At 39.6% G+C, this 23036-nt stretch overlaps 1 protein-coding gene and 1 long non-coding RNA gene across 3 annotated transcripts in view; one reads left to right on the plus strand and one right to left on the minus strand.

The window, feature by feature from the left end:
• Window positions 1–23036, plus strand: part of NTRK2 (neurotrophic receptor tyrosine kinase 2) — a 337402-nt gene that overhangs the window by 269469 nt on the left and 44897 nt on the right. The window contains exon 16 of one of the 2 annotated variants that reach the window (XM_054689472.1): window positions 5427–5769. The exons of the other annotated variant lie outside the window; for it this stretch is intronic. Coding sequence (XP_054545447.1) covers window positions 5427–5444 — 18 coding nt within the window. The 3' untranslated portion in view covers window positions 5445–5769. Of the gene's footprint in view, window positions 1–5426; window positions 5770–23036 lie in introns of those variants that run through there. 2 annotated transcript variants of the gene reach the window in all.
• LOC119232388 (uncharacterized) lies at window positions 521–8677 on the minus strand. Its single transcript, XR_005122063.2, has 4 exons — window positions 8615–8677; window positions 7025–7159; window positions 2100–2252; window positions 521–650 (listed from the first exon to the last, which is right to left on the minus strand). It is a non-coding gene; the product is annotated as an uncharacterized LOC119232388 (long non-coding RNA).

Here is a 23036-nt window from a genome sequence, read left to right on the forward strand (position 1 = left end):
GAAAATGAGTCTCTTCCGGGTGTATTTGTGGGAAACAAGGGCAAAATGGAGCCGCAAAGCACCTGTCCTGAATTTAACATTGATTTGTTTGTTCTCAATATCTAAAACACAGGAGAGGTTTTTCTCTACTGATGAGTGTATCTCCTCTGTTAGCTCTGCTGCCTTGGCAGGAGCTGGGGCTGTCTGTCTAAGGGAGCAAATATTTGGTGCATTCCTAAGGAAAAGGTTTTCTGATTTTGTCAAGCATCTAAGGGAGGAACATGTGACCCAAGCAACAGCTTTCTCTTTAGCAGTAAATTAATAAAGGTTTCAAAGCACCCAGGACAAAGTAGGTGTTCAGTAAATGTTCCAAGCTTATAAGCATCCAAATATATAAAGTTATGCTTTATTACCAAAACCAGAACACAACTATGTTGAAACCAATGTCCTCTTCTACATGTCTAGAAAAAAAATCAGAAGAGAAAAACTGAAAAAAAATATAAAGATAACTCACCCAATTAAAAGATAGTTAAAGGTTTTAATGTAGAGTTATCTTCCAAAAAGATATACAAGTGGTCAATAAGCACATGAAAGATGGTCAACATTATTAGTCTTTAGGGAAATGTAAATCCAAACCACAATGAGATATCACTGCACACTCACTGGGATGGCTGCAATAAAAACACAACAACAAATGTTAACAGGGATGTGAAGAAATTGGAAACCTCATAAAACTGCTGGTACAAGTGTAAAATGGTATCTGGGAGAACAGCTTGGCAGCTGGTCAATGTTCAAGACAGAGTCTCCCTATAACCCAGCAATTCTACTCCTAAGTATATACCCATGACAACAGAAATCATATGTTCTCTCAAAAACTTGTAAGGAAATGTTAATGGCAGCAATGTTTGTATAGCTAAAAAGTAGAAACAACTTAAGTGCTCATTAACTGATGAATGGATAAATAAAATGTGATAATCCATATAATGGAATATTATCCATCAGTAAAAAGTATTGATGCATGCTATAACATGGATGAGCCTTAAAAATATTATGATAAGTTGTAGCAGCAGGACAGGACACTGAGCAGATTCTCTATGACCCGGGCAGACAGAGTGAACAAGGAGAGAGTCCTGGACTCCTCAGCGGGTTTTCAGGCTTTTATTGGGATTCACCAGGTACACAGCAGTCAGGGGTGCTGGGGGGCTGGCAGGCCTCCCAGCCCCCAGCAAGTCTTCACTCTTTCTGGGCTCTCCAGCATTCTCTGGTGACCTCTGCTTCTGCTCTCTGCTCTTCCATCTGTTCTCTGCTCTCTCCTGGTTCTGCTGGCATCTCCGTGATGCCGCCTTTTTAAGTCCAGGCTTAGCCCAGGTGAATCCCATTTACATATGCCCACACCCTACTCCAGGGCCCGCCATCAGGCATGTATTCAGGACCGCAAGGATCCATCATCAATCCTAATGGCAGGAGGGCAGAAAAGCCTGATACTTTACCTTACCCCACGTAAATGAAAGAAACAACACGAAAGATCACAGAAAGTTATGTGATTCTATTTACATGAAATGTCCAGAATAGACAAAGTCATCGAGGTAGAAGGTGGACAAGTGGTACCAGGGGCTGGGAGAATGGAAAACTAAGAGTGTTTGCTATAAGATATGGGGTTTCCTTTTTGGCGTATTAGAATATTGTAGCACTGGATAGTGGTGATGACTGTTCATATGTTTATGAATGTACAAATTAACAGACACCTTATAAATATATATATATATATATATATATATATATATATGCTAAACGCCAGTGATATTGTATACTTTAAAAGTATATGAATTTATGGTACATGGATTACATCTGAAAAGAAAAATATTAGCAAAATAGTTGTCATGATTATGAACATAAGGAATTAGTCTTGGTCATTTGCACATAAAATCATTGTCACTTCTCACCTACCATATTTTTAACCATTTGTTAAAAAGGAAATTCTTTATGTAGGTGACTTTCCTGAAGCATTTCCTTCTAAATTACTTGGAAGTAATAATGATTCCTGTTTCTTTATTTGTTAAATGTTCTTAGACCTATTCCATTTATTTAATCCCACCCCATCATCATCACTACTCACTCACATTTGTAGTATTTGGATGTTTAGTTGGTTGTATGTCATTCCCATTGAAGATGAAAAGGAACTGGTCTTATGTTGGCCTCTGTTACTGGTGGAAATAGGCAGGTGAGGGTCAGAAAATAGATGATGGATTAAGATATGACCACTTGATAGTAATCTAGGAAACAATCAACATTGGGAGTTTATTCTCTCTCCTCTGAAATTTCAAAATGATGCCCCACCATTCTGTTGAATTTGTTCAATGGACCAAAGAAGCTGTTGCTCTGATATTACAGTGTCTGTTTCCCAGAACATGCTTGCTTATATGGTTAGCGGTAAACCCCTCCTCATCATGGTGTCTCTCTCTTCCTTGTCATAGCAGCTATGGAGTATGTTCCCCTTACGTATCTCGGCTCTCTCATTGCCAGCACCTTAAACAGATTTTTCTTCATTATTTTCTTCCTATCCTCTCTAGCAGCCTTATAACTCCAAGTGGAGGGGCTGCTGTGTTTGATGTGTATTGTCATCACCACTGTTATATGTCCCTTCTGCCATGGGAATAAGGAAGGATTTTGTGTATGTCATAGCTTTCGTCTATGGAAGGATCCGGCCTGGAGTCAACTAGATTGAGGTATTAATGTCTCTTTCCTTTAAGCAAGAACTAGTCCCACTGGTAGCCTGAGGCTTGTGCTTATGGTGGCTTGTCAGCAACCTGATGCAGTGGCCACAGCTCTGTGCAGTCCATGGCAAGAGGAGTGGGTGACAGCTGTTCTTCCATCATAGGGGAGCTGGCTCAAGGCTTCCACCCCATTGCAGCTGAGCTAATTATGTCTTCCCGATGAAGGGAGAAATCAGAACACTATATTTGTTTGAAACCAGCCTGATATGGTGGGTCCAGAATTACTCTAGCATTTATGTTCTCTGAATTGTTTTAATTAGCAGTTCTGCAGCACCAGTCTTTCATTTTGTTTTTATTCCTTCCCTCCCTGGAAAAATATGATATTTAGGAAACATCTGAACCAGAGTTCTGTCACATTTTGCCTGTCGGAGACCTCAGATCTCTCTCCACTTGATCATTACTATCACACAACAAATCCACTGAAATTTTTTTAATGTGCACTTTGGTGGCTTTCATTGTTTTCATCCGACATGTGCCTAAAATGAATGTGATCCATTGGTGTGGAGAGAGCTCTAAGCATTTGAAACCCTAGCTGTTAAGCCTTGTTCTCCCTTGGGTGAACTTTATATTGGGGTGGTAAGAAATCCTATCCTTTAATTCATCTTCCACTTAAGAAGAAGAGAAAAGGAAGTAAAATAGGCACATTAATTTATGGTGCACATTTAGAGAAACAAATGACTATAGCTAAGCTATGCAAGGCCCTGGTGAGGCTCCTAAAGTGTTGCTATTATATCACCAACACAGTCCAAGAAATTATCTTTAGGTGCTCAATGCCAGCTTATTAACTGCAAAGAGAAAATATGGGTTGTACTAAAATCAACTGATATAACAAGTAGCAAAAAGGATTGGTTTGAACTGCAGAACCTTCTCCCTTATCCTGCCCATCCTGGAGTAAGTGGGCTGATAAACTAGAAAATAAAGTCCTGAGCCACAAGAAGAGAGGAGAAGGCTTAAGCAATTTAAGAACTAGACAAGCACATAAGAAATAAGAGTTACCTTTCATCCTTTGGTGTTTGAAAAGAATGTATTTATTTTTAATAAATATTTTAAAGTAATGTGAACATTATAGACAGGCAAATAAATTTGTAGGTAAGAAGATGGATAGATGATTGATGAATAGGTATACATACGTACATACTTACATATGTATATACATATATATGTACATACATACATGATAGATCTTGATTTATTCCACAATTTTTTTAGTGTGCTATTGTTAAAGTGCCAATGCCATTCCCTCTATAAGGGCTAGCATTGCCTCTACCTGGTGAATGCCTGCTCATTCTTCTTTTTTTTTTTAAAAGATTTATTTATTTATTTATTTATATAAGCACTGGGTACAGTCAGAAGCACGGGAGGGTGAGAGAATTCACCAGAGCCAGAGCGGGGAACAGAACAGGCAGGCCAACGAAATACACTGCTGAGGGGAGCAGCAGGCATGGCAGGAGAGGTCTGTACGCCATGTGGGACCCTTGCTGGCAGCCGAGGATCAAACTGGCGCTGCAGAGGCTGTTGGCAGCTTCGCAGTCCAGCGCTCAACCGCTGCACCACCAGGGGAGGCCCTGCCTGCTCATTCTTAAAAGGCCATTCCAATTTCACCTTCTTCCCAACTTTCTTCAATACATAGTAATTATTCATAAATCTGTGATCCCTCAATATTTCATGTAAATTGTCACTCGAGTCATGGCATCAGAAAAATGGAGTCTCATCCATCTTTGTTTCTGCACAGATGGCAGAGTGCACAGCACATATGAGGTGGCCAATCAATGATTGAACAGGAAAAGCCCTATGAGTGTGTCTTTTAAGTTCTGTAGATACAGAGGACACTCAGATTTTCAGATGGGACTGGCTCTGAGGCTAGGAGTTGACTTCAGGAAGTAAATCTAGGGAACTGGTGGCATCCACACATCAGACAATTTCTTTTCATAGAGAGTCCAGAGCTAAAACTTGCTTGCATTCAGACTCTAGTCAAAAAGCTTCTTCTGAGCCCTTGAAAACAGGCACAATGTTCACTTTAAGAAGAAACACAATCTCTTCCTGAAGGAAGAATGAGCTCTTTGTCATTGGTTCTCTTTTGCAGGCATCATTTCCTTATTTTCTCCTAATATATTATACTGACACAATACCTCTTTTAACTTTCACATGTGTAAGTATAGATATTTCTGTCTGGGCTCTTTTGATTAAAGTGGTCCTAGAAACCTAAGACATTATTTATTTTATGAAATCATCTCCAATTTATGCCTCATATAACAGTTAAAGAAAGCACAATTAGAGGAACCTGTCTGCCAGGGAGAAATCAGAACATTAAGTTCAGACTAATTCTATAATAAACTAGATTTGCATGCATTGTTTTAGGACTCTAAATTGGTTTCATTTGTATTCAGATCTTCCTAAAAACTTCTACATATGCTTTGGAGTTGCAACAGAGTATCCCTGCATTCATTCACTCACTCATTTATTCAACATGCATTTGTGAAGCAACTATGGGTTTGATGCTGTGCTAACTACTAGAGGCATCCAGATAAAAATGACACATTTCAATCCAATATGATAAGTGCAGTAATAGATGTATGTTCTAGGAACTCTAAAGAACCACTGACTGAATTGTCGGTGTAATTACCAGTAAAAGTGATGTGTTGCTCAGGTAGGCCATTGTTTTCATTGTTGCAGAACCCTGAGAGCCTTTAATCTGTTACTGCACCTTGTGACCTTTTCAGAAGGGCTGTGGAAAGAACCAAAGCCAGCAATGAAGAACTGGCCAATCAAGACTAAGGACTGAACTCACTTGTACAGTGAGTTGATCAATAGCTTGTGAGTGAAGACTTAGACAACACTGTCTTTCTACTACATAGGAAATGAAGTGAAGGCAAATGTCTTTGGGGTAAGCAAGGAAATGATCTGATGGGTTCACTTTCTGCCCCCTTCATAGCCTCTGTTCTTTATTTGTGGTGAGCTCCTGCCCTTAAAGATTGTTGAGTAAAGATAAATTGAAGTAGCACATAAACATTGATAAAAAATAAGAGTAATAAAATTCCTCAGTGGGAGATCTTTTTCCTCTGTATGTAATGCTTCTTTTTTTCTCTACTTGATTTTTAAGCAGATTTTTCTCTGTATTTCTGGTCTTGAACTCTTTGATTATGATGTGGCTTGGTAGAGTTCATTGGATTTATTGGATTTGTGGGTTTATAGCTTTTGTAAACTCAGAATTTTTTTGACCATTGTTTATCCCAACATTTCTTCTGCCCTCTCTACTCACTGCCTGGGGACTCCAATTTCTTCTGTTAAGCTGCTAAAAGCTATTTCATGGCTCACTGAACTCTTTTCATGGTTTTGGACTTTTTGTGAGTGTTTCATTTTGGATCATTTTATAACTCTGTCTTCAAGTTCTATAGTATTTTCTTCTTTGGTGTTTTATTTTTCATTATTCCCATACAGTGTATTTGTCATCTCACATATTGTAGTTTTCAAACCTTGAAGTTCAGTATAGGCATTTTCTTATATCCTTCATGTCTCTAGATAACTTTTTAAGCATATGAAATGAATTTAGAGTAGATATTTCAATATATTTGTCTATAATTCTAATGTGTGTCAGTCTTAGATTTATGTTGAGTTTTCTCCTCATTATGAGTCATATTCTCCTGCTGCTTTGTATGCCTGATAGTCTTAGAATGGATGCCAGACATTGTGGATTTTTTCTTGTTGGATGTGTGATATGTTTGCATGCTATAAATATTTTTGAGCTTTGTTCTGAAATACGATTATATCACCTTGAAACAGTTTAATCCTTTGGTGAGTTACTATAAGGATTTATTAGGTAGGACTAGGCTAGAGCTTATAGAATACTAAAGCTATTAATTTCCCACTACTGATGCAGCAACAACTGTGTACTCTACCCATTTCCCCATGAACCATGCCATTTTTATTCTGCTTCATGGAAACCGGCACTTCTCCTGGACCTATGTCAACACTGGGCACCATTGCTACTAGCCATTTGGGTAGCTCTTCTCTAGTGAGTAGTAGTGTCCTCACATGAATGCACTGGTCACTTTGGAGTTGCATACTCATTGGGCAAACTCTGTAGATATTCAGGTTCTTTCTTTTTTGTAGCTCTCTCTTCTCTAGAATTCTGTCCTTTCCACTCAAGCCAAATTGACCTCCCCTGCCTCTTAGCTCCATCTCCTTAAACTTAGGGAGCTTTCAGAGTTACAGCCAGGTTCTCCCTTTCAGTTTCTTTCAATGAATTAAACTTGAACAATCATAGGACTCACCACATTTCTTTCTGAGGGATCATTGTCCTTCATTGCCTTAGTTAGATAATGTCTTGAAAAAAATTGTTTCACATATATATAGGATACTTTTGGTTGTTTCAGGTGAGAAAGTAAACCTCTGTGACTCCATCTTGCCTAGAAGTAGAAGACAGTTGTCAACTCTCTTGATGATGAATGTTGTTTCAAAAATCTATTAGTGAACCACTTATAAGCTGCAGTAAAGAAAACAAATTCTCCCACTTTTTAGAACTGTTACTTCCTGTGAAGGTCTTTTTCCCCCTTTTTAATTAAATAACTTACATTTACATAAGACTTCTACAATTAAAGTTTTCCTGCCTACACAAGATTATTACTTAAGTAGGAGAGTAGATTTTCTCCATCTCCAGTGAGTATTAAGCAAGAGAAAATTATCTTAGCTTCTTCATTACGTCTGAGATATTTTCCAGTCTCAAAATGTGAATTGGTTCAAGAAGACTTGAGAAAAAGACATGTGGGCCGGATATTAATAACGCTCCACATTTTTCACATTTTCCCACTGTCTTTGTTTCCTGGTTAGGGACAGAACACCTTGAATAGATAAATGATCAGAATAGTCCAAGATGTTATTGCATATAAAGTTCTTAACCTTGCCTCCACAAGTTGTTGGTATGGAGTGAGACATGTTCTATTCCCTAAAGAGAACCACACATCTCCTGCAGAGAGACACATAAATGGGTCACTCTGATGTTGGACAGTGTGATACATGTGAGGAGTAGGGTAAACTGATTCTGGGGAGGATGCAGGATGAAATCTGGAAAGTTCTCTGGAAGAAATAGGATTTTTGCCCTGGGTCTTAAAGGAAGAATAGCAAATGGGGGTGTTGAGCTTAAGGACTATTGTGTAGGAGTGAAGTTATAATCAAAACAAGATGACCTGATTACAAGTGTTTCTTGGACAGAACATGTAATTTATAATTTTGACCTCCATAATACCTCACACATTGCTAGGTACCTACTAGGCTCCTACTGATTATAACTGCCTACAAGGAGGTTCTGAGAAGACTGTATGATATTCTTCTTGGAAGTCTTGAATGGAAATGTGAAGACCCATGGTGGGTCTTCAGGTAGGAGATTGTGCCTTATTCCAAATATGACTTACCTTCATTTCTCAACTATCCTTAAAACTTTCTATGAAATGGGCCTCCTCGGTGGCACAGCAGGTGAGTGCTGGGCTGTGAAGCTGCCCGCAGCCTCTGCAGTGCCAGTTCGGTCCCCGGCCACTGGGGAGGGTCCCATATGGTGCGCAGACCTCTCCTGCCGTGCCCGCTTCAACCCTCAGCAGTGTCCTCCATCTGTCTGCCTTTTCTGCTCCCTGCTCTGGCTCTGGTGAATTCTCTCACCCTCCCGTGCTTCTGACTGTACCCAGTAATTGTATAAATAAATAAATAAATCTTAAAAAAAAAAAAACTTTCTATGAATTTTATCCTCACATTGTTATATCACATTTCTGTTCAGTCTATTTTTCCAGATGTGAAAAGCTATACTATTCCAAGAGCTTGTTATGATAACCCCTAATATTGGGTACATATGAAGACTTTTTTAAATGCCAGACCTCTCTGCACAATTGCTGTAACTTCTCTCAGTGATCATCTCATCGATGGTCTGAAGAACTTTGTGCAGGCATAAAATTCTACTTAGCACATAAAACAGATTCTAAATTGGGCTTCACTAACAGAATTTTCAAACAAAGTTGCTCATGGTCTCTGACAGTGAGACCACTTCTCAGTTCTTTCCTGCTCTCAGTAGCATAGCTGTACTACTTTACCTGGTTCTAGAGAACTCCCCACGCTATAGACTCAAGCTTGACTGCATGTCACAATAACTAGAGTGCTTTTGTCAAAATCTTTTTACTGGGCTTCACCTCAGATAACCAGGTTCAGCATGGGAGGTGGGGACATGCAGAGGGCAAATACTGAGAATTTATATTTTTAATGAACTTCTTAGGTGGTCTGGTGTGTCACCAAGTTTAAGGGTCCTATTGGTTCTGCTCAGGAACATTTACAGAAAGTAGCTAAGGATATAATGTGTCTCATTTATGCTAAGCTGTAAGTGATGACATTAAAGCAGATCTTAATTATCAAATTCAAAAGCAGGATAGGTACTGTTAAAAATTTCTTCAAACTTGACCCATTATCTCCCCGGTGGAGATGATATTATAGTCATTAATGGAGTTTTAGAACTTTCAATGGGAAGTTTGAATTTTAATCACTGTCATATGATCATATCCCACTCCCCTTACTGTCAGAGCCCAGATTGATTGAACCATGCCATTTCTGCATTGCAGATGAATTATTCTTTGGGGATCTCCTCTCTCCTCCTAGGGGAGGAGCCTGGCTCATTCTCTAGGTAAACAGTGTGAGAGACAACTTGAGGTAGAGAGCGAGCCAGCCTGCACAGCAAGTTCAAAGCGATGTTACTCTTACTCTTTCCTGGACAAGTCATCAGCGCCGCTAAGCCTCCCTCCTGAGGGAGCCAGGGCTCAGGGTGTGTCAGCGGGAGAGACGGACCCCTGCTGGCCTCCGCTGTCACTGCATGGTTGTACATCTGTGTGGGTGACTGGTGGGGGCCTCCGCAGGAAAGGCAAGAAAAGGCTTGTGAGAAGTCAAACAGCTTGTCAAGGTATCCTTGTGGGTGTCTGTATTGAAGTGTCACAGTGTGGAGGCTTTTTATTAGCAGCTATTTTAGAATCCTCACACTGAAATGGAACAGTTTCTTCCCTACATGGCATCTCCAGGCTGACTTCCTCCCTCACAGCCTTACGGCATTCATCAGCGATCTCCTAGGGGGGTGGAGAACATGACGCCAGGATCCTTTGACGGTGGAGCCCAGCTCCGTGGCCCACGCCCTCAGCCCTGGAGATAATTTGGTTCATTCACATGTTGCTGATGACGGGGATTCGGCTGCAGAGGCTGAGGAGGATTTGAGGTTTATGCCTCGCTTTTGCACACAGCACAGAAAACTTCCTGGGCTTTGCAAGGGGATAGAGGGACTGATGCTCACTTGTATGGGTATAAAAGGGACGTTTCCCACGGGTGAAATTGCAGGATGAGCTCAGTCCATTATTAGTATATATTTTTTATGACTACCACAAATGTTTGAATTCTTCTCAGACTTTTGGGGCAAATAGTATATTTCTTCTGTAAAACTACTTAGGCTTCATTGAAGGAAATAACTGTGATCTTAAAAAATCCTCTCAATGCCTTAGAGGGTTGATGCTAGGTCTTGTAAGAGAGACAACACTTACTGGGCTGCTTTTATAGCTCAACTTGACATGAAACATTTTCAACCATCTTCAACAACACAGGGGGGAGGGTATTTGGAGAGGTGCAGTCATTTTCCTGAGATGCTGTAGCTTATCCTGTGTCAAGGCTGGCATCTGTACCCTTGTTCTCAAATGAGAAAAATAATCTTTCCCACAATGGACCTGTCTGATGACCTCAGTACAACCCCCTCCTCTGCTGCTGGCCTCAGTACAACCCCCTTCCTCTGCTCTTCTCCCTGCTTGGCGAGGAAAAATCTTGGGTGACTATTGGAGCTCTGCCTCTAGAGATCATAACAGTCCTTCTAGGACACTAGGCAACTCACTGTGCAGAACAAAGTCCTAAAGCTTTCTTGGCTGGAGGAGTGAAAGTGATACTTTGCATTTCAGAGCCATAAGATTTCAGATTGGGAAGGGCTTCAGAAATAGCCAGTATGCACTTTTTAAGGAGGGAATCTAGATTCTTTCCAGTCCGGTTAATAGGCCAAGGAACATGGATCCAGCAGACAGTAATCCTGGCTCTAGTTTCACCTTCAGTACATGTGCTGTGTGTCACTGGAACAACTCACTTAACTTCTCTGAACCTTCCTTTCCATCTTAGTAAAATGGTAAAAAATCTGTCCACTGTTACTTGGTGTGGTCATGAAGCCACCATGAAAAGTGTCACATATATGCATGAAAGTTGTTGTCATAGGTGAACCAGAGCAAAGCAGGATTCTGTGGCATGTGCTGGGCCCCTCCTTCCATGTTTAGGAGAATTTGCTCTTAAATAAGCATGCCTGAATCTGAGAAGGGTGGTGAGGAATGTGAGTTATGTCTCAGATCTCTTTGGCATAGTGCCAGGTTGGCATCTTCAAGTCACCTCCCTTGGCCATCACACTTTCCTTCTGTTCTGTCTCCTGAAAGTAAGACATGCCTTGTGTGAGGGTTTCACAGCTCCTCTTCATTCACTGCAGTCCAGTAATGCTTCTGAGGCCTTTGAGAATGCCTAAGCACCCCCGGTGGTCCCTACTGCCTGCTGATCCGTACTATGTTTCTTCTACTATGTATTTTTTTTAAAAAAAAAGATTTTATTTTATTTATTTATACAAGCACTGGGCACAGTCAGAAGCGCGGGAGGGTGAGAGAATTCACCAGTGACAGAGTGGAGAGCAGAGCAGGCAGACTGACGAAGTACACTGCTGAGGGGAGCAGCGGGCGCCAGGAGAGGTCTGCGTGCCAAGTGGGACCCTCACCCGGTGGCCGGGGATCGAACTGGCGTTGCAGAATCTGTGGTCAGCTTCGCAACCCAGTGCTCAACCGCTGCGCCACAGGGGAGGCCCTCTTCTACTATGTATTTAAGACAACTTTAGCTGCCACCATAAAAAAAAAACATGTCTAATATGTTTATGTGTGATATGTGTCCTTTGTCTCTTTGTTGTTGGTCCCAAGCTCTGACTTGCTTACCTTTGTCAGACATTATGAGCCAACGCTATTTACCTGAACACAGAACACTTGCTGTGAATGGAAGTATTTGTGGCATAAGCCACACACTGCAGGACAAGTTCCACTTGGATAGTGCAAGACAGAGCTTTTCCCTTTATAGTTGAAGGAGCCTAGAGACCACATCCCCAAATAAGAACTTACATGCATAAAATAAAATGCAAAGGAACTGTACTGTACGATGCAGTACAGCTGTAGTGTGTTAAACATGTTATAATAAATGCATGAGTTTTTTGTTAAAAATTAAATGATGAGATCTACTGTCAGGCTAATAACCAATTAGATGAATTCAAATTAGTGAACATAAATGAGGTTTGTAGATATCCGCAGTAGCAGTAATACGATAGGAAAATATCTAATCTCTGTACTAGAAGGTGACAACTTCACATATGTTGCTGACATTACTGTGGTTTGTTGCCTATGTTAATAATAATTGAAAGAAATGTTAACTTTTTTCAAGTTTCACTAATTTGAGGATGAAAATTAGATTTAATCCAAGTTTATAAGACCCTTCTATCCATGGATCCCTTGAAGGTCTGTGTATCAAAAGGTAAAGAACTCCTATTTTAGAACATTGAGAATGTTCATTGGTGAGTTATTATGAAGTCCTGCTGGCTGAGAGTATTGTAGAACATGTGAGGCATGGAGAACAGGTGTAGGGGCTATAGCACAGACACCATGGACTCTGGAGGTAGACTTCCTGGGTTCAAATTCCAGTTCCTCTTCTTACTAACTGTACCTTGAGCAAATTACTTAACCTCTCAACACTAAACCTTTCCAACTATTAAATGGCAACAATCGTAACACCTTCTCAAAGAATTGTTATAAGGGCTAACCCTTTTTTAAGCAGTCCCCCCCTTCATAGTGGGTACTTTATGTATCAGCTATCATTATAATTATGTATAGACATTTAAAGAGAATATCTCAGAATAAACAGCATTTGAATGAATCAGTGCTGTGTAGGCCAGTGTTAAGTCAGTGTTAAGTTGTTGTTTGACTGACTATGAGTTCATTCTATAGTTCTCACCTTTCAAGGATGCTGTGGGACCAAGGGTCTTCATGGTGTCAATATCTCCCACCCAGCAAATTTACCTAAAGGGACCAAGATGACCATTTTTTATTACTTAAATTTGATGAATTCTTACATGCTTCTGGTCATCCCCACTTCCTTTCCAAGTGCTTTCAAACTATCTTAAATATTTGCTATTAAAACTCACTCTGGGTCAAAGGTCATTTTCATTTACCAATTGTTCCCAGAATCCTACTTCTCTTTTGGAAATCATGTCAACTTTTATGCACCTCTCGTTATCATCTTCACTTCTTCCTTTTCCCTTGTTCCTACTGTCTGCACGAATGCCAAACTTAGTGCTGTCAAGGGAAAGTCACTGGGGTACAGTTTAACAAAGCCTAGAGACAAGCATTCTTTTATTTATTTATTTATTTATTATTTTATTTTTTAAATAATAAATTTTATTTTTATATTCCCCATACAATTGCAACCCCCCTTTCTGATCCCAATCCCTCCCCTCCCGCCCCCCCCCCCCAAAAGTGTCTCTGTTTCATAGTTTTTGTTGATTCTGATTTTCACTTTCTTATAGTTATTCATTTTCCTGGTCCCTTATTTAAGTTCTCTAGATTCCTGCTATGAGTGAGACCATCCGGTATTTTTCTTTTTCTTTTTGGCTTATTTCGCTGAGCATGATCCCTTCCAGCGCCATCCATGTTGCTGCAAATTGCATGTGCTTATCTTTTTTGAATGCTGAGTAATATTCCATGGTGTATATGTACCACATCTTCTTGAACCAGTCATCTATTTTTGGGCATTTGGGTTTTTTCCAAAGCTTAGCTATTGTAAACAGTGCTGCTATAAATATAGGGGTGCAGGTGTTCTTTGGAATTGATGTTTCTGTGTCCTTTGGGTAAATACCTAGGAGTGGAATTGCTGGATCATATGGAAGCTCTATGTTTAGTAGGTCCAGAAATCTCCACACAGCTCTCCATAGTAGTTGGACCAGTTTGCACTCCCACCAACAGTGCAGAAGAGTTCCTTTTTCTCCACACCCTCGCCAACATTTGTTGTTGCTAGTTTTTTTAATATGTGCCATTCTCACTGGTGTAAGATGGTATCTCATGGTAGTTTTGATTTGCATTTCCCTGATTACAAGTGATGTTGAACATTTTTTCATATGCCTGTTGGCCATTTGCATTTCCTCTTCAGAGAAGTTTCTTTTTAGCTCTTCCGCCCATTTTTTGACTGGATTATTTTCTTTGTTGTTGTTGAGTCTCATCAGCTCTTTGCAGATTTTTGTGATCAGTCCTTTATCATTAGTGTTGGGTGCAAAATGTTCTCCCAGTTGGTGGGGTTTCTCTTTGTTTTTGTTATTGTCTCTTTTGCTGTGCAGAAGCTCTTTAATTTAATGTAGTCCCAGCTGTTTATCTTTGCCTTCACTATCACTGCTTTGGGTGATGTGTCTGTAAAGATGTCTTTGATGTGCAAATCACGTAGTGTTTCGCCTATATTTCCTTCTATATATTTTATGGTTTCAGGTCTTATGTCTAGTTCTTTAATCCATTTTGAGTTGATTTTTGTGTATGGTGTGAGGTAGTGGTCAAGCTTCATTCTTTTGCATGTAGCGACCCAGTTTTCCCAGCACCATTTATTGAACAAACTTTCTTTGCTCCAATGCATAGTCTTTGCTCCTTTGTCAAAGATTAGTTGACCATAAATCTGTGGGTTTATTTCTGGATTTTCTATTCAATTCCATTGGTCTGTATGTCTGTTCTGTTCCAATACCATGCAGTTTTGATTATTATGGCTTTGTAGTATAGTTTGAAGTCTGGGAGTGTGATGCCTCCATTCCCTTCTTTTTTTTTTTCAGGAGAGCTTTGGCTATTCGGGTTTTTTGTGATTCCATATGAATTTCATCAATAATTGTTCTATTTCTTTGAAGAATGACATTGAAATTTTGATTGGAATAGCGCTGAATCTGTATATTGCTTTTGGTAGGATGGCCATTTTAATAATGTTTATTCTTTCAATCCATGAGCAGGGGACGTCTTTCCATTTCTTTGTGTCTTCTTCTATTTCTTTTAACAGTGTTTTATAGTTTTCTTTGTATAGGTCCTTTACCTCTTTTGTTAGATTTATTCCCAAATATTTGATTTTTTTTGTTTCAATAATAAAAGGGATGGTTTTTTTGATTTCTTCTTCTTCAGATTTATTGTTTGTGTATAGGAAGGCTACTGACTTTTGCGTGTTGATTTTGTATCCTGCCACTTTACTGAACTGATTGATTAGTTGAATTAGTTTTTCTGTGGAGTTTTTGGGGTTCTCTACGTATATTATAATATCATCTGCAAATAGTGATAGTTTGACTTCTTCTTTTCCTATTTGGATTCCTTGGATGTCTTTTTCTTGTCTTATTGCTCTGGCTAGGACTTCCAGTATTATATTGAAAAGCAGTGGTGAGAGTGGACATCCTTGTCTGAGACAAGCATTCTTTTAAAAACAACTTTGAGCTCTCCTTTAGTCTCATCTCCTTTGGGTTTCAAATTCTCCTTAACAATATTTGTTCCTTCTTTTCTAAATATAAGTTCAAGTCCATTGGTGGAACCGAGAGAATCAAAATAGGAATTACATAGTTAATGAACTTAACACATACTTTTGAGCAATTTATGTGCACTGGGAGAAGAAAAATTGAGTGAAAGAAAACATATTTTCATCTAGTGGAGCTAAGTCCACCTGGAAAGCCAGGCAGGAATCAAGTAATCTCAGTATGTGTAAATAAGAACTGTAACAAGAGTCTGGAAGCAGATCACCGGAGGGCTATGAGAACTTAGACAGAAATCTGACCTGATTGATATAAGAGCTCTGGGAAGACTGAGGCAGGAATCTTTAAGGTAAGTCTTGCTGCTTGGGTTAATTAGGTCAAAAGAGGAAGAAAGGGCACTGCAGGCAGAGGAAACAATAGGTAGTAGGACCTGTGGCAGAAGAAGCAAATCACGGTGAAGGAAATAAAAGATGTTAGTACGTTGGTATAGAGTATGAGGTACACTTAAATCTAGCAGCAGAAACTGAAAGGGACTGAATCACACAGGACATAGTCAACCATGCTGAGGATTCTTCACTATCATAAAACGAGGAGATGCAGCTAAGAATTTTGTGCAAGATGTGGGATGGTAAATATCTGGAGAGGCAGAGCAGCTGAAAGCAGATGGGTTAAGGGGTTCTTGTACAAGAGCAGGAGAGAGATGATGATGCAGCAATCAAGGGTGATGGCTGTGGAGACCGAGTCAAGTGAGGAGCTTTATCAGCTGTTGAGAAAGTAGTTATTGCAGGATCTAACACTGAACTGGGTGTGGAACGTGCAGAGTAGAGGAAGAAGGCAAGGTTGTGAAACAGATTTCTGACCCACATAAGTGGACATTGGTATCATTGATTGTCCTGGTTTAGGAATGAGCTAGAGAGAGACCAAGCATTCTGTTTTGTATATATGGGGTTTGAGGTAATTTTCAACCATTTAAATTTCATCTATTTCTCTAACAAAAAAGAGAGCATTCAGAGGAGGGTGATCAAAAAGTCTAGACCTTAGGAGAGATAGTTGAGTGAACTGGAGATAATGGAACAAGAAAAAGGAAGAGCTATTTGTGAACCCAGGAACTGTCTTCTGCCAGGCCGATGAGGACAGTGGTTCCACAGGCCAGAGCTGGGACTGATGGGTAGAAGCTTCATAAGGTAGTCTGGCTTGGTACAAAGAAGAACTGCCTAAGAACAGAAGCTGTGATGTGGGCTGCCTTGCCAGGAAATGAGTTCCTTGTCACAGGAAGGAAGTGTCCAAGCAAAGATTTTCCATCTTCCATGATGCTATGGACTGGACTCAGTGCTTCAAAAATTATATTCTGTGGAACCCAGTGATTCAGAGAGGCTTAAGTGCCTGGGTTCTGTAAATCAATCATTTAAATTTCATCTGTCCTGTGTATTATAACCACTAATAGAACTAATACTTTTAAGTGCACTATAACTATGAATAAAAATGAATGGAAACCAACATGCTCAGATGGTTTGTATATAGAGTTCTAGCACACTGGGCAATAGCAAAACTTGCATGTGTTCTAATATGATTGTGAAAACATAATTGTTACTAATTTGAAGTTTTAGGAATTTGATTTGGCTTGGAGGATTCTGTTTTAAGATTATATATGATGTAGATAACTTCTGGAGACCTTAATTTAACTATAGTAATCCATGGTTCTTATTCTGACAATTAAAATAAGCTGCCACATCTCATTTGTGTAAATTACTTTAGCTCAAAAAAATATGAGCAGAAAAAGGATAGCTCCTCTGTACACAGGGAGAAGTCTATAAAACACTCTGTTTTCAAGTATCAACTATGGTTCCAACTCACCCTACATTCTCCAACAAGCCCTCACTCTGCACTCTCCTGGCTTCTTTAAAACTTGCCAAACTTCATCTGTGTTTTCAAAGGCATTGATTATATGTGCATGGACTGTTCTAAAAGCTCTGAAGCTTAGTATCTCACTATACTTATGACAAAATTATTTAAATGGCATAAGGACCGTGCCCAACGATTTCTCCATGTCACAGAGAAGAGAATGCCCAAATGTTTGTGGCTTTGAAGCACAACTGACTGTGAATAATGAAGTGGGCAGTAGTTGAGAGGAAAAGGGAGAAATGGAAAACAGATCACAGAAACCCAGAGAATGTTTGATCCAATTTTTTACCAAATGACCGCTTCACTATTTCAGCAACACTCACCAGCTTTGAAGCAGAGAGAGCATTTACCCAAAATATGGGTTATGGTAGGTACCATGACACCCAGTGTGTCTTCATGAATGAGGAAAGACTAGGAATATAGCAGCCTATTTCAGCTCCTTGCTTATCATTCCAGGTTTCCTTATTGACAATGGTATATACATAAACATTATGTCAAAGAAGAAACAAAGTTGGCCTCCTAACAAACAAACAAACATAACACCCTCATTTTTAATAAGGGCAACTGATGGAGGTTGCATGAGCTCAAAGTATCCCAAGTAATTTTTTTTAAAGATTTATTTATTTATGCATACAAGAACTGGGGTGTAAGCCAGATGTGTGTGGGGGGAGGTAAGAGGATTCACCAGAGAGAGTGGGGAGCAGAAAAGGCAGATCTACTGAAATACACTGCTGAGGGGAGCAGCGGGTGAGGCTGCTCCATGTGTTAGCTCCCAGGCTGGGGATTGAACTCGTGCTGCAATGGCTGGTGATAGCTTGATAGTGCTGTCTTTAACCCCTACGCCACCAGGGCGGCCCTGTCCCAAGTAATTATTCCTGTGCATTAAGGGCTACACACATAATGTATGTGTCATGTGTGTCAACCCGAACTTCCCTGGGCCTCACCGTGTGGCCCCAGTTGTGCAATGAGGACAGTATTCGAGTCAGATGACTTCTAAAGTCCTTTCACCTCCAAAATTCTAAGTTCAATTCTCAGTTCCAGCAAATTAAATAAAAATATTTTCTGCATAGGCAAAAATTATGATCAGTTCTTAGAGAATTTAAAAATGTGCCTCCCTCCAAAAAAAAAGAAAGAAAAAAAGAAAGAAAAGAAAGGGAGACACAATTGCCACAATTATGTTTTTCTGCAGGAAAGAAAGTTTTGCTTATTGATTTTTTTTTTTCATGTGTTGCTCTCTGTTCATTGACTAATTACAGTGAATTGTTTAGAATTTTCTATGAATGCATTTTTTTATCTTCTGGCCTTACAGGTGAGAGGAGTATGTGGTATTATCTTTTTCCACCTTTTTTCTTTTAGAAAAATATCCCTGTATTAGTCAAAGGAGTTTATTTACTTAGTAGCCCTTGTCAGCTTTCAGGGTTTCTTTGTCTTGGCAGTGTGTATGTCTGGGATCCATAAAGTGACAAAGCAATGAACAGGTAAATAAAACCCAATAATACATCTCTCTGCGATCTTGTTGCAGGCCATTATTACCTGTGTCCAGTCAGGGCCTCTCATCATAAGCATCCCAGCATGGTAAGGAGGTAAAAGAGTAAGCATAAACATAATCATCAGTTGGTCTTCTTTAAACAATATACCCAAGGTACATGCTGTACTATTTGGCAATGTCAAAGTTAAAGATTGTTTACAGTTGCCAGTGTCAGCAATGGTCAATGTGAAAACTGTCAATAGTTTAAATATTTCCATTTTATTGGTAGGAATTTAGAGCATCAGAAGATTAAAGATCTTACCCAACTTGGAGCCAGATACCCCGAGTTTTCTTTACCTCATTAAGGCACAAGACTGGGAAGACTCCAATATTAACCACTCTCCACCTCCCTTTTAAGAGAATTCTCCTTTATCCCTTTAGCATGAAGATTCATAGGATGGAGGGGCAGAGATTCCTGGGAGGCGTTCTCATTTGGAATAGTGACATTCCATATACCAGCCCATTTCAGTTTCTCCAATGACCGAAAGAACAGTGTCTCTTTCTCTGGTGCTTACTTCCTGTAGGCCAGAAAAGGCCTTCAAGTGGAGATTATGTCTCTCTTCTTTCCATGTCCAGGCTGGCTTCCGTTTTCCTGAGCGGACTCTAGAAACTCACTGAAGTTTGTGGGTTAATAGCTACAGGCTTAGACATCCCCTGGGTGTGGCACCTTTCCAGGAAAGAAAGCTACAAAAACAAAGAACAGTGTGGGAAAAAAATAGTCCATTTGAATGAAATTAGGATGTTCTGAACCTGTCTTGGTGCCGCCTTCCTGGGGCTTGGCAGCTTGGCAGTGTCAGGAGTCCCAAGCAGCTCTGGGTGCACCTTGGAAGGTGGTGCCCTCCCCCAAGGGAGCACACACAAGCAGGTCTGGCAAAGGAATGCTGCCCAGGGGGTATTTTCAGAGGCAGGAAACTTGATTTGAGGAGTGGTCAGCAAGACATTCTTACCCTGGGGCACATTGGAAGTGGAGCTTTTTTTTTTTCTTTCCCAAAATGCAAATAGCCTCTGTCCTTGGAATAAGGAAGATGGGTTGCTAGGCAATACTTCTAAACAAGCACTCCCCCTGCCCCTTTTCCTGACCCCTAAAACAATGGAGACTTTTCAGCGAATAGAACCAAGATAGAGAAAAAAAAAACAGCAAAAATAAAAATGGAACCAGACATTATGGAAGATCTGGCTCATAGAGTATGAGAAGAAAAATGTAATATTAATAAGTTTTGCTCTGGAAAAACCTAAGGGAACTTCATTTCTTACTGTTACATTGGCATTGTCATCAAAAGCCAAGTGGTCCAAGCAGTCTTGGCTGTCCTGGGCTGATTCCACTCATAATGATTTGAGTGACCCTGAGAATGTGACATTATTACCAGTCAACTAGAAATTCTTGAGTCTCAGTGTCTCCATCAACAAAAGAACATTTCAAATTATCATGATTTTTTAAAAAGATAATCTTTTTAGCACTTCTCATGTTTTGTTAGATCTTGTAGGGGTCTGTAGTAGGAAACTGATGGCATACCAAATTCAAGTAATGGAAGCATATTTGAACAAAAGTACTGTTTACAAAATTGTAAGTAGGTTTTAAGTAAAACAGAAAGGTTAGTGTAGGATCCTATAACCCCTTGATCTGAAGTAACAGCGGAGGGAAAGGTTATCTGATCCAGGAGGGCAGCTACTGGTGAGTCCCCTGGCAGGGGCTGTGACTTTTCTAGAAGGATGGAGCCAGTCTGTGATGACTCCAAATCCAGCCTCTGGTTCTCTGAACCCAGTGGGAAGCCAGAGGACAAGGAGAATGAATCCAAGTCTGTTGGTAGCCTGTCTTAATAAAACACCATGGACTGGGTGGCTTAACAAAAGTCATTTATTTTCTCACAGTTCTGGGGCTGAAAGTCCAAGATCAGGGTGCTAAGCTTTGCTCCTAGGGTAAGGTTCCTACAAAACTGGTCACAGAATTTTTGTCAACTGATCAATCATACACCACTGCATGTTACATGTAATTCTGTTTAATGTCACCTTATTAAGTATGAATAATTGATTCATTAACATTGGACTCATCAAGTACATGGTAAGTCATGCATAAGCACAGCTTATCTAATACTTATATTTTGTCTGCAAGGCACATCATTGTCTTCTTGCCCTGAAGAACACAAGACAGCACTTGTGCAACACACTTGCTGGCTATTCAGAATAGTAAAATCAAAACAAAACCATAATAAATACAAAATGTTTTGGCACTAAATAGACCACAAGTATGTTTATTCACAGTATGAGAATGTCACCTTATGCAAACTTCACTAGGAATGTGTTTGTGTCAAATGACTCAAAATTTTTGCTTCTCTGTACACTCCTGTGAATGGCTAGGAAAGCACTACAAGTATTGACTTGGGGGTTACAAGTTACTTTTAGGAGGTAGGCAAATTTGCAAATACAGTATTGACAAATCATGAAGGTCTAAGGCATCTGGACACTATGTAATACACATTGTATAGTTGTAATCACCTTTAACTTATAGTTTGTATTCATTTTTTGTGTGAGGTCTTTTATTATAAAATTTTATTACAATGAATGATTGCTATGTAACAATCACTTTTGTTAATAATACTCTAGTCAGTTTTACCATAATTAGTAAAGTTGTTCCTTGTTGTCAGATTTTTCTCTTCTTACTATTTTGAATAAGTGTTCACATTCATTTTTTTGTAGGATTTTTTTCTTCTTTTGAATTACTTAGGATAAGCTCCCAGTAGTGGATTCACTTTCTCAAAGGATGTGAGCATTATTATGACTCTTGATCTGTATTGCTATCCTGCTTTTAAAACATTTGTATGGGATACACCAGTATATGAACACTGTTTATATTTATATATCTCTGAAAGGGCAGAATTATTTTATATAAAAAGCAGAGGAAGAAAAGACACTTGCGCACATAAGTGGGCAGAAAGAGTTGCCTCTGAAGGGGCAGATTTGTTAGAAGAGAGGCTGCATAGGCACAGGTGGGCGGGCTTGGGTCAAGAGCTGCTGCTCCTGTTTTGCAAAGGAAGAAGGTTGGAGAAGAGAAACTCCTGCATAGTTACAGGTGGGCAGGAGAGCAGCGAAACATGAAAATTGTTAACCCCCAACCCTTGGGTGTCTCAGTTACATCCAAGCCTGAGAAAATTAGTGATTCAATGAAAAGTTTTGCAAATTCTTATACACTATCCCCTGGTATGAATCTAGTTTAGGGTTTTGGGTGCATGATCTCTGTCCCACTCACTGTCGCTTAGTTCCTCTGGAGCAGGACAGGAAGTCAGCAGTCAAAGAGGCCCTTTGCCACCTTCTGAGTGCTCAGGACAGAGGCTGAATGTGAGGAGCTCATGGGGACAAAGCACTTAAGGTCAAGATTGGCTGGTATGTCCACCATGTGATTTCTAATCTTGGGGTGTTGAACATAATCTTTAAAGGGAGCAGACTTAAATGAAGAACCTGGGAAGATGAAGAAAAGTTCAGTGGGTCAAACTATGGAAGAGCAGGTAGATTAAAATAAATTCTTCAGATACCATCCCAGGTTTTTAAAGGGACTGGAAGGGACAAATGGAAAAATCAACCAATTTCCAATTTTTATATCCTATTCTTATTTTCTTCTGAATTTTTTATGCATGAATTTTCAACATTATCATTTTGAGATCTTACTTTTTTCTTTTATTAAATGATCTTTCAAAATGTGTGGATATTTGTATGTACTTGCTCATGCCTATGCAATTAAAAAATATTTTTCCCAATTCCTTGTTTTCCATCCTATTTTGAAAACAAATTATAGTTTATTTGACCTAGAGTTTAAATTGTATAATAATTGAAAATTTATTATGACCGTTCATATGACTTTATGTTTTCATTGTCATCTAAATTCACTTGAGGATGCATAATACCCCTATATCCATTTTCTTCATAAGTAGGAGAATTGGGCCTCCCCTGGTGGCGCAACGGTTGAGCGAGCGGTTGAGCACTGGGCTGCGAGGCTGCCCACAGCCTCTGCAGCGCTGGTTCGTTCCCCGGCCGGGCCGCCGGCGAGGGTCCCACAAAAAAATAAATAAATAAATAAGTAGGAGACTTGTACTTTTTAAAAAACAACTTTCACTTCAACCATTAAGTCTATAGGATGGAAAGGAAGAAGTGTGGAGAAAGAAATTGTTTTGACATGCTTGTGTTTTGAATCGCTTAGCAATTTAACCTTTAAAATGTTAGTTTCTAAATTTTTATTAATTAGCTTGAAAAGAAGTCTATG

Source organism: Talpa occidentalis, unplaced genomic scaffold (assembly GCF_014898055.3).
Source record: "Talpa occidentalis isolate TD23 unplaced genomic scaffold, MPIMG_talOcc4v2.1 talOcc4.7, whole genome shotgun sequence".
In the NCBI taxonomy this organism is placed as follows: Eukaryota; Metazoa; Chordata; class Mammalia; order Eulipotyphla; family Talpidae; genus Talpa; species Talpa occidentalis.